The sequence below is a fragment of the Sceloporus occidentalis genome, unplaced genomic scaffold (genome assembly GCF_023333645.1).
Source record: "Sceloporus occidentalis isolate IW3139 unplaced genomic scaffold, rSceOcc1.0.p SCAF_1, whole genome shotgun sequence".
Lineage (NCBI taxonomy): Eukaryota > Metazoa > Chordata > Lepidosauria > Squamata > Phrynosomatidae > Sceloporus > Sceloporus occidentalis.
The window spans coordinates 299,885,993-299,898,174 of record NW_028316981.1 but is presented as its reverse complement, the minus strand read 5'-3'; the positions used below and the strand labels follow the sequence as shown (position 1 = coordinate 299,898,174).

Sequence of the window (12,182 nt, the reverse complement as noted above, 5' to 3'; positions counted from 1 at the left end):
CCAAGGGAGTTTGTGCAGGAGATTTATTCCTGCTGGTACTTCACTGTGCTTTCCTTCTGTCTTGCAAAAGTTCAGAGAGGTAGCCATGGTTACAACAGACACAAAGGAGATGGTTGCTGCACAATAAAACACTCAACAGATTTTACAGCCCATTTGATCAGATGGGTGAAGTGTACACCTGTAGCCATAGGAGGGAGGAATGTTCTGGTCACTCCAAATATCTTTTCTTCTCCTCCCAGAATAAGTCTGATCGAGATTCCTCTCTGGGAAGCATTCACACTACCTGTGTGCATATTTATTTCCTGGTGGGGCATGTAGACCTGATCATGTGAAGCAGAAATAATGCTCCGCAAGTACCTTTCGTTTAACTATACTGACCTTTCATTAAATCCTCAGGCCACCATAACTAAGAATTTCTGGCTCTGGGGTTTATGAAGTGCATCTTCTGTTGAAATATATGTTAGCACAGGTATAGAGAAAGGGGAAAAATGTCCAGGAAGAGCCCAAAAGGTCATGGAATAAAAGAAGCATGGTCAGTGACATTTCTATGGAATGTTCAAATATAGAAAATATATGTCATAACCCTCCACAAAAGCAGTAGCTAGCAGTAACACATTTTGCACCAAATTTGCTGCTGTGTGTGTGTATCGTGTGTGTGTGTGTGTGTGTGTGTGTTTAAGTTGAATATAATTGAGCTTTTTCACTTAAATGTCACAAACTTTCCATTTCATTTGCCTTTTGAACAAACTCTGTGTTTTCTCTCTTGGATTTGTGTGTGCATATTTTCTGAAGATAACATTTCATGCATCTTGTAAAATGAACTCTGGGCCCTGGAATCTATTTCTCTTAGAGCATGTCTACGCAAGCCAAATGAATTGGTTTCCAACCACCCTTGCCACAATCTGTCTTCATAATGCAGAGCCAAAGCCCCAATTTGACTGCATACTGTCTTCACAATGTGAGCCCAGTTCCACACTGAATTTCAACCAACTCTGCCTTACACCAGTTTAAAAAGACTTACCCCGTTGCCTCATCACTCTGCAGCAATACTAGGAGCCTAACTGCACAGGTCCTCCGCAGTACAGTCTCAGAACAGAACAGAATGGGCAGGAATGGCCGCCCTGAGGGTCGCAGAGGAAGGGTCGGCATCTTATTATCAAAGTCCTGCCATTTTCAGGTTCTCTCTCCTCCCCCCAGCTATTCCTTCTCCTCATTTGAATTACACTCCATTAGACTCTTTTTTCCTCTGCAACTTTGGGTTGCCATCATCTATCGTCCTCCTGGTTCAGCGTCTCAGTTTTTCACCGATTTCAAGTCTTGGTTGAATTTTTTCTTTCAGATACTGTCCCCTCCCTGATCTTAGGTGACTTTAACATCCACCTCGACGATCCCAAGAATTCTTCAACCTCTCGCTTCAGCTCTCTTTTAGCCTCCTTCGGTCTCCAACCACATTCCAACTCTCCAACCCATTCCCTTGGTCACTGTCTTGACTTAGTTCTCCCCTCCAAGTGTGTTGTGTCCGACTACTCGGCTTCTGATTTTCCACTATCTGAGCATCACCTACTCTCCTTTACTCTTACCTACATTCCACCTCCCCGTCATACCGTCCTCCGCCAGTTCCGCGATCTTCATTCTCTTGACCTTAACCATCTCACTCAATCCTTGGACTCATCCTTCGCTTCTCTCAATCTTGGGGACTCTGCTGACTCAGCTATGTCTTTATTAAATTCTACTCTCTCCTCAACTCTTGACAGCTTTGCCCCAGTATCTACGTGCATGTCCTCCTCTTCCTCTATGACTAGGCCTCAGCCCTGGATCACTCCCATTGTCAGATTTCTCCGGTCCTGCTCCCGAGCAGCCGAACGTCTCTGGAGAAAGTCCAGGGAGTGGGCCGACTTTATCCATTTTAAGTTCATTCTTTTATCCTTTTCACGCGCCCTGTCGATGGCAAAACAAGACTACTTTAAATCATTGATCTGCGCCAACGAGAGGCGCCCACAGCGTTTGTTCTCCTGTTTCAACACACTGTTAAAACCCTCTCCTCCTTCCGTCTCTCCATTATTTTCTCCCTCCGACTTTGCCAATTATTTCATTACAAAGATCACTACCATTCATTCTGAGTTAACTCCTCATGATTTAGCTCCCACCATTAATCTCCTCACCCCTCCTACTAATAAACTCTCTGTGTTTCCTCCTGTTTCTTTGGAAGAACTCTCTTCGCTGCTGAACTCATCAAAACCCACCACCTGCTCTCTTGACCCACTTCCTTCTTGTCTTCTAATCTCTATAGCCCCCTCTTTGTTACCCTCCCTCCTCTATATCTTCAATCTCTCTCTCTCCTCCAGTTCCTTCCCCTCAGTCTTCAAACATGCCTTAGTTTCCCCTATCCTGAAAAAAACCTCTCTCGACCCCTCTTCCTTGGCTAGCTATCGTCCAATCTCTCTTCTTCCTTTTCTCTCTAAGGTGTTGGAACGAGTTGTCTATTCACGCTGTCTTGAGTTTCTTGAAACCAACTCCATTCTGGATCCCTTCCAGTCTGGTTTTCGCCCACGGCACTCCACAGAGACGGCCCTTACTAAGATCTTGAATGATCTTTTGCGGGCCAAGGCGAATGGCCTTTATTCTATCCTTGTCCTACTCGATCTGTCTGCCGCCTTCGACACCGTGGACCACTGTCTCCTAATAGATGTACTCTCTGACCTTGGTTTCTCGGGCCTTGTTCTCGATTGGTTCACATCTTACTTGTCAGATCGATCTTTTTCAGTGGTCTCAGGTGGTCAGAACTCGTCTTCTGTCCCCTTATCTGTTGGAGTTCCTCAGGGCTCTGTTTTGGGTCCCCTTCTGTTCTCTTTATACACACTGTCCCTTGGCAAACTTATCAGTTCTTTTGGTTTCTCCTACCATCTGTACGCCGATGATACCCAACTGTACCTTTCCACCCCTAATCTTTCGCCATAGCTAGAGCAGCAAGTGTCATCCTGTTTAACAACTGTCTCCCATTGGATGCACCATCGGCATCTGAAGCTCAATATGTCCAAGACCGAGCTTCTTGTTTTCCCTCCTAAGCCCACCCTTCACTACTCCTTTTCTATTTCTGTCAATAACATCTCTATCCAGCCGGTCCAGGAAGCCCGCAGTCTTGGTTTCATCTTTGACTTCTCTTTGTCATTTATCCCTCAGATCCAGACTACAGCCAAAGTCTGCAGATTTTTTCTCTATAATATCGCCAAAATCCGTCCATATCTCTCAGCTTCTACTGCAAAGACACTGGTCCATGCCCTAGTGGTCTCATGATTAGACTACTGTAACCTCCTCTTGGCAGGGCTTCCCCTTTCTCATCTTCACCCATTAATTTCTGTTCAGCATTCAGCTGCACACATTATTTCACTCGCTTGCCGTTATGATCATGTCTCCCCTCTGTTGTCCTCCCTTCACTGGCTCCCTTTTCCTTTCGGCATCAGGTACAAACTTTTGCTACTCACCTTTAAAGCCCTGCATGGGCTGGCCCCTCTTTATTTAACCGATCTTCTCTCTCCCTACATCCCTACTCGCACTCTCCGCTCTGGTAGCCAAAGCCTCCTTTCTCAACCCAGGATTTCCTCTGCCCCATCCCGGATCCGTCCCTTCTCTCTTGCTGCCCCTCATTCCTGGAACCTTCTTCCTCTGCATGCACAGCTCATCACTTCCCTAACCAGCTTTAAGGCTGAGCTGAAAACCATATTGTTTAGGGAAACGTTCTCAGGGAATTTGTGATTGTCATCTGGCTGTCTGATAATATTTGATATGATGTGATTTGTTTTATATTTGATGTTTTTTATTTGTTTTTTCTTTTCTATATGGTAATTTTATCTATTCCTCTTTTAATTGTTATTATCTTAGAGTGTACGCCTTAGGCAGGCTTTTATATACTCTTTAATTTTACCGACTTTGTACAGCCCTGTGTATAATTACAGCGCTTTAGAAATAAAGTTTAATAATAATAATAATAATAATAACAAAACGAGTGGGGGATGGATTTTACTGCACACAGCAGTCCCTTACTCATTCTGTTCCCCTCTATTCCATTCCAAATCCATTCCAGAGGGGGCGATTTTTGAGAACTAACATGGGACTGCTGTGTGCGTTAAAATCTGTCCCCCACTCATTTCGTTCCCTTTAGTTCCGTTCTGAGCCAGTCACTGCAGTCCTGTGCGGTAAGGCTCTAGGTGGCTCTCTACAAATGTACTCCTTTGTGCCACACAGTGCTGGTGCTGCTGTCATGAGTCGCTTCCTCTGAGGTCAGAATAAGACACCCAGGTCAATGATGGGCACTTTGTTGTCTACCTCAGAGGGAGTGACCTATGCCAGCAGCAGTGGCACTGGGCATCACAGTAGGAATGTGTGTATAGACAACTACCTGGTTTAGCTACAGAGCACAGACGTAGTGGGAGTAATCCAGGCAGGTTTGGGGCCAGAATACTCCAAGAACAGCCCCGAGTATTCTGGCTGGTGTAGAACTAACCTAAAAGCTCTTCTGTGACTCTCCTTTTTGTTTCCTGCCTGATAGCTTGCTAAAGGGCAAGGGTGGGCAACTGCAGCAGGTTCAGAGCCAATTTTTGCCCCTGCCATCTACTAGGGGCTGCACAGACCACCAAAATGCCATAAAACAAAATATTAGAAGGGGCTGCAGATTCCACTTCTTTAAATAACCTCCAGACAGTTTTTAAAATGTGTTTTTTGTGTATATTTGTTATTTTAATGTTAAAGAATATTGCAGACTCAGCCAACCTGTTGAAAAGGTGATTTGTCATTGCTGGAGGCATTTTGATTCAGAGCTGGGATGTAATTTTGCATCCTAGCTTTGGAAGAAAGGCAATAACTTTTGTGTTGATTAACAGAAATTGAAAATCAAATGTATGTCTATCTCTAATTTTTTCCATTTCCTTTATTTTATTTTATTTTCCAAATAAGTGACAACTACACTCTGCAGATCAATCCAAATTCGGGTCTTTGCAATGAAGATCATTTGTCTTACTTCACTTTCATTGGGCGAGTTGCTGGACTGGCAGTGTACCATGGGAAGCTTTTAGATGGTGAGTTTTACAAAAGAGCATGATCGTTACAATATAACCTTCTTTGTCGTCTACTGCACCTCTAAACCAAATTCTCTGTTTGACATTGCTTTGTGACAGCTTTTTCATGGAGTAAAATTAAATGGATGAGGTAGCTTTTTGAGTCGAGATGAAAAATAACAAGTTATAAATAATGTACATACCAATTGTGAATTATGTGTCAATGAAAGTAAATTTTGGAAATAAATTAGTCCATTTTAAGTTCAACAGTTACATCTATGATTCTATGAATTTTTCCAGTTTTATGCCATTCTCTTATCCTTCCAAAGATAGATTATTTCTGCAGTGTGTTTTGAACCATTCTTTGGAATGAGAGGAGAAGATGATTGCTAAGAGCTTGCTGGACAGGTTGACATTTCAACTTTTTTTCCATAACCATCAAGTGCGACAAGCAATTTGATGTTGGCAGCCATCATTGAAATAGGAACTTAGCCATCTTTTAAACTTGGATCATCCATGTTACTGATGCCATTTATTTATTTATTTATTTGGTAAGCTTTTATGCTCTTGTGTGTTGCTGTTACAGGGACTATGCTGTACTCCCAGATTTAAAGAATACAAAGATTGCCTTTCTTTCCCAGTTGAGGGGTAGCCTATTACTCATTCAGTCAGCTCATTCTTAATAAAGCTTGATCCTAGTAGAATTGGTTCATTTCCTTCCAGATCTTCACAAAAGGCAGCTTCACTGAGTTCTTCTAAGATGTGCATTTTATTAATCAGTTAATAGGTTAGGAGCAAGCCAAGTAATGAATTTTCAGTCATTTGAAAGCCTTACATTACAAGTCACTAAGGAATATTACTTTTGTAACAGAACCAAAAACTTCAATGGTATGGTTTAAAAAGATAAGCTGTTCTCTGCTTGTATTAATGCTAAGAGACCAAAAAAGATAAGTAGCTAAAGTGTTGGACATGGGCCAAGGAGTTGCCAATTCAAGTTCCTGGTCAGCTATATGACACACTAGCTGAATTTGGGCCCATGACACCTGATCAAGTGATAAATCCCATACTAACAAGGTTAGAATCTAAACCATGGTTTTGGCTTCCAAACAGTGAGGCAGACCATAGTGTATTAATGCTGAATTGTTTTCATCTTCTGTTTGTTTGTCAAATTCAGATATTAACACTGTATCACAAGTTGCATAAACCATTCTTTCTGGTACTGGTTTGAAAATTACGGGTGGTCAACTTGATGTCATGTCAAAAGCCCTAATTAAACTTCCTGATATTTTCATGGGACCCAGCTCCCTGGTGGTTATCCAAACCACTATGTTCTAGTGAGGATAAATAGTCCACTTCATCAGATGAGCTTTCTGAGTTCATAACAACTTATTCTACAAACTTCTTCTTCCCAGTTAATCTCAAAGGTACTGATAGATTCCTTTATGTCTTTTTATGCTAAAGCAGACTTATGGCTCTCTTCTAGTTGAAAACTTTTTGTAACCTAGCCTGTGCTGCTTGGTGGGAAAGTGTGATTAAATAATAGAAGATAACTGCTGAACATTGATCAATAAAATGGTATTTTAAAGCTGTGAATGATAGCATTGAAAAGACTAAAATCAAATCCCAAATTTCCTTTGAAGACCTAGAATTTCATCCTCATTAAAAGCTACAGAGACTTCACTCACTTCAAACTGTCGGAGGGGAAAGCACAGTAATTCCTTTATTAGGACTACAGGTTAAGTCTCCGTTATCCAGAATTCTGAAATCAGAAATATTTTAAAAACCAATTTTTTTCCATTGGTGGCTGACATAGTGACAGCTTTGTTTTCTGATGGTTCAGTGTACACAAATTTTGGTTTATGCATAATTTTTTATATATATATATATATATATATATATATATATATATTTTCTATAAAATTACCTTGAGGCTATACAGTACATATATGGTTACATAAAACATAAATGAATTTTGTGTTTTGACTTGAGTCCCATCTCCAAGATACCTCATTACGTATGTATATGCAAATATAGGTATTCCAAAATACAAAAAAAATACAAAATCCAAACCAATTCTGGTGCCAAGCATTTCAGATAAGGGAGACTCAGGCCCCAAACAGGCAGGCAAAAAAAGGCACCTTCTGCACATTTGAGGTGGTGATCAGACAGCGCATGCCCCCAAACCATGCAGAAGCTGTGTCAGGGCCACCCAAGGCGGCCCAAACCCAGCCACAAAAGGAGCAGATTTTATCCACTCTTTGCCATCCTCAGGACTGTGGCATCTGGTCATCTTTGTCCCACCACAATGGGGTGGGAACGGCCTCTGGCCACTCCTTTTGCCCCTTCTGCTCGAAGCCACAATCTGTTATTAGAATGACAAAGAATTGGGAAACTTTGGCTTCTGTTTGAAACTAACTACAATTATTTGTGGTTTCCATATCCAATATCACTGTGGTTAATCTTCACTTCAGTTTGGAGCAGCAGAACAGCTTCAAGTTTATCAGGTTCTATCAATGTTTTGGCACATTGAAATTCAGTTGTTTTAGCAGGAAAGAGAAAGTTTTTCAAAAACAAAAGCCATAGTGATGCAACAAATGTTTGAGAAAGTTAAAGAGTTAGCAGATGCCATACCAAATTGGTCAGCTGCTTTTTACCACCAATGCTTTAGGTTCAGGGTGGGCAAAATGAAATCATTGCCCCTTCCCATAAGAATTCCACCCTCCATGAAGTTTTCCTTCAGTCCTTACATTTCTACCATGCAATATGGGCATACTCAGAATGAGAAATGAACAAGAAAAATAGTGAAGGGTCCCCAAAATGAAGTATTAAAGAACCACCCACTGTCTATTGGTCTTCCTGTTTTCTTCCTTCATTCTCTCATTCAGGAACATGTACCATATGGTTTCATTTACTCCTAGGATTCATGTTCCTGTGGTAGAGAAAGGGCAGAGCAACTAGGGTTTATTCTAGATGCTAGTTTCATTTACTCTAGAATAATCTATCTGATGTGTGAATACTTTTGCTTTTTGTGGATATTCATAATGTGTTGTTTTTGAGGTTTACATATAAGGAGGTTAGAGGGGTGATCAGTTAAAGAGAGGTTATTTTAAATTCTGGTTTTACTTATTGTTGTGTAATCCGGCCTATCTGACCTCTCAGTAACTGCACATAACATGGATTTTGTTGTAAACCGCCCTGATCTGTGGAAGGGCGGTATATAAATAAAAATTTTATTATTATTATTATTATTATTTATTTTTGTTTTAAAAAATGTTTTTTGAGATTTAGCTATAAAGAGGAATAGAGGGGACTGGTTGAGGGCATTAAAGTGAAGAAATTGAGGGTGTTAAAGTAAACAGAGTTTGGATTTCAGGGGTATTTTAGCTGTGTATTCGTGCATGTTAGGTTGTTGGACTAGTCAGCCCTTCTAACTCTGTCATTTCATGATTCTAAAGTAATCTCCCTTCCGTTCATTGCACACTCATGAACTTGATTGTGTGATTGTTGAGGTCTTAAGAGGACTACTCACTTTGATTTCTAATGGTGATGATTACACAGAAAGAGGTAGCTTTGGGATGTCCTGATGATCTTGACCATTAATTTTACTTTCCTACTGTGCTTAATGTTGCTACTGGAACATGTGTAAATTATCTCTCCCATCTGCCTTTCCCTCACAGTTTTGCAATCATGTTTGCCTTTTTATTATGTTAATTTGGAGCTATAACAGAAGTATGTGTCTGTGAAGGGCTGTTCTCATCTAGATGTGTAATGCTGATAGTTTCTGCTGTTGCAGTTTTTTAACATTTCTGAGTAGATGTACCTTACATACTGTGCTGTTTTTTTATTATTTCTTCTTAGTACAGTGGAAGTGTGAAGAGTTGTTTTGGAAATGCTTTGCTGATGTGCCTTTTCTTTGCAAAGCAGGTTGCGGGACTTCTCCAATGCTCATCTGTGTAAACCCAGTCCATACTTACGTTTCCACCCTTGAACAATGACCTGATAAGCCATTCCAGGCCCAAAGGGCATACTCAGAAGTTGATGGGATATTTTAAGGATAATCTAACTTTATTTTATTCTACATCAACAGTTTTGTTTGTAGTATCAAAAATGTACCATAACGTCCTGCAGTGTTCAGTAGAATTTATTGCTGTGTTAACATGCATAAGAGTGCAACTTTGTAATGTAATGGATTCTACTACAAATCAACTCTTTCCCTTTCCTTCATATCATTATTTTACGGAACTGGAAGCTCTGAAGCCAAACTCTCTGTTCAAGGAGCAGGACACCTTGTTGTTGTAGTAGTGTTATATTAGCCATAGATGCTACAACTTAATTTTACATGACTGATTTTACTGGCAATCCCCTTGTTCTTGTGTCATTGTGTTTAGTTGCCCTCCTTCCGTATTAGCACTTGGGACCTATTTATCCAGAGCAGTAAATCTGCTCCAGGTTTTTGTCTAGGAATCCAAGGTGCTGCATCCATTTCAGGGACAATGTTCAGCACCTTGGATAGTAACTTTAAATTCAGATTAAAACAAGGTGTGATTTCGCTGCCACAATGACATAGAAGCTACTAGCCCCCACTGATCCAGAGTAGTTAGACAAAGTACTGCAGTATATTTCCTTACTGGAGATCTTTTATATATATGCTTGTGTTTTCACTTGCATACCCCTTTATCTCTGTCATACAGTCGGCCCTTCTTATATACGGATTTCCTGTACACGGATTCAAGCATCCACATTTTGAAAATGTTCAAAAAAAGTATAAATTTCAAATATCAAACCTTGATTTTCCATTTTTTATAAGGGACACCATTTTGCCATGTCATTATATTTAAGGGACGTGAGCATACATGGATTTTGTTATACAAGGCGGATCTTGGAACTAAACCTCAGCGTATAACAAAGGTCCATTGTATTGTGATTAGTGCTACTTCAATTCAATTTCATTACATTCCATGAGTAATGCATTACTTAAGAGTCTTTAGAATGTTTGTAAGAGATTAGTATAGACGAAAAAATAGATGTATTTGTCTACATCTCTGGTAACTTAGCCCTCTTCCACTTGTGCTGAGCCACCACTATCATTCAATAAGGCATACAAACTGGAGTAGTGATTCTCAGGATATCTGATGTGGGGGGCCGGGAACATTTTTTTCCTAATGTGCTGTGACCAGTAATGTCTTTGTGCCCATTGGCTGCATACAAATGTTTCTTTCTTTCCTGGAAATTCTCTTCAGATCAGCAGCTGATGACTAACGGACCATCACTGATCCAGGAACCACCTCTATGAGTAGCACTGGATTAGACAGTTATTTCTAATTAGGAAATCCAATTGTATATACTCGATTTTGCATTGTACTGAATGATTACTGATTACTGATCAGGCACAATCTTGGGGAGTTGATCCAAAAAACCAGTATGGTATGTGCATGATGAGAAGAGTATTCATTTTCAGGACTAAAAATTCTTTTCAGTCACATACTTCCAAAATGTTACCGTGATGAATGTTAGCATAGCAGTCCTTACACAGTACATAAATGCATATGTTGGTGATGTCTGTTAACTGTCTCACATTTCTAGTGCTTCTGTTTGGATGTACTATCTCTGTGATGAATGCTGGCAATGTCAGTTTGATAGTCTACTGTCATTTCCACCGCCCGGATAGTCACATTTTTAACTTTTACAATGTCCTTTCTTCATTATACTTCTCCTGTGGGAGGCAACTATTTTTAATTAAACTTTGTTACTGTGTTTTATGCCTAGGTTTCTTCATTAGGCCTTTTTACAAGATGATGCTGGGGAAACCAATAACCCTGAAAGATATGGAGTCAGTGGTAAGTGAACACTGAAAAGCTTATTAGTATTTTCAATTATGCGCCTTTCTTTTTCTCTGGGGAAATTATTAAATGTCAATATTCCCGGAAGCTTTACGTTTTCAGGCAAGGGCCTTGTCTTACGTGATCTGGGATGAATGTGCTGCTCAGATTTTAGTTTTTAATTCTTTAATGTGGCTTTTTTGCCTACCAAGGTTGCAATTTGAAGCCCTTAATGCAATTAGATTCAACAGGAAAGGAAAGATCAATGCAATTATTTTGAGGCAGGGTTCTTTTTTCCTTTTGAATTAAAATTTTGACAGCTGCTTCAAGCAGTTATTTTACAGAAAATATGAGCATGCTGAGTTCTGTTGAATAAACTGAATAAAGGGTGAACAAGATAATTGTCCTCATTGACCACGGGAGATCTCTGTGTGTATTTTCACACTAGCAAGTCAGTGTGATGTCTTGATTATAGCAGGGGGCTAAGTCTGATCCTTCAGGGTAAGTAACTATAGACTGCAAGTCCCATAATTCTTCATCGTAGTCTATGGTGACTAGGGCAGAGGGGTGTTCTAGACAACAACATATGAAATGCCTCCACATATGAGAGTGCCAAATAGCATAGAGACTTGTATCCAAATTCCTACAACACCTTGACTCACAAGATGACCCTAGGTAGTCACTATTTCTCAGACAGTGATGGAAAGAATACTTGAAGATGGGGGAAAATGGTAGGACCACCCTCTCACATTTTGCCTCTCCCCTCCCCCCCAACATGATCATGAACTGGCCAGGAAAAGGAGGGGCAATTGAAGATCATTACTAGTCATGTTCTGAATCAAAGTTGGTGCACTATGATAATATCATCTTTCAAGACTTTCTGGTGTAGGGCAACTTCTCCTTACCTTTGAAAACTGCAACAGGAACAAAATTGATTAAACTGTTCATTCACCTCTGTGGAAATTTCAGTAAGCACATCCCTAGTCAGCCCCGCTTCCTAGGGTTCTTGTGATCTTTGCATGAAGAGAATAAAATTTAATTCCTTCATACAAACTCTTCTTTGGTGCATCCAGTTGGCAGTGTACCAAATTATTAATTTTGTAGCCAAAACCTAAGCCATGGAGGGCATTTCCACTACATTTGGAGACACCTCACCCACATCACCCAAGGGTCAAATAATTTTTTTCCAATTGTTTTGTAAAGTTCCCAAAGAAATGTTGCCCCTAAGTGTTCGGGGGGGGGGGGGTGTTCCATCACATTTTGAATGTATCCTGGGCCAATTTTAAAAAAAAACTTCCGCTCCCATCTGGGG

At 40.4% G+C, this 12,182-nt stretch overlaps 1 protein-coding gene across 11 annotated transcripts in view; it reads left to right on the top strand.

Moving 5' to 3' along the window:
• The window catches only part of NEDD4L (NEDD4 like E3 ubiquitin protein ligase), a 362,032-nt gene that overhangs the window by 330,791 nt on the left and 19,059 nt on the right, over positions 1 to 12,182 (top strand). For all 11 annotated transcript variants that reach the window (XM_089497155.1, XM_089497168.1, XM_089497167.1 and 8 more), the window contains 2 exons: positions 4,951 to 5,072; positions 10,818 to 10,888. In XM_089497155.1, the coding sequence (XP_089353281.1) occupies positions 4,951 to 5,072; positions 10,818 to 10,888 (193 nt within the window). The remainder of the gene's footprint in view (positions 1 to 4,950; positions 5,073 to 10,817; positions 10,889 to 12,182) is intronic.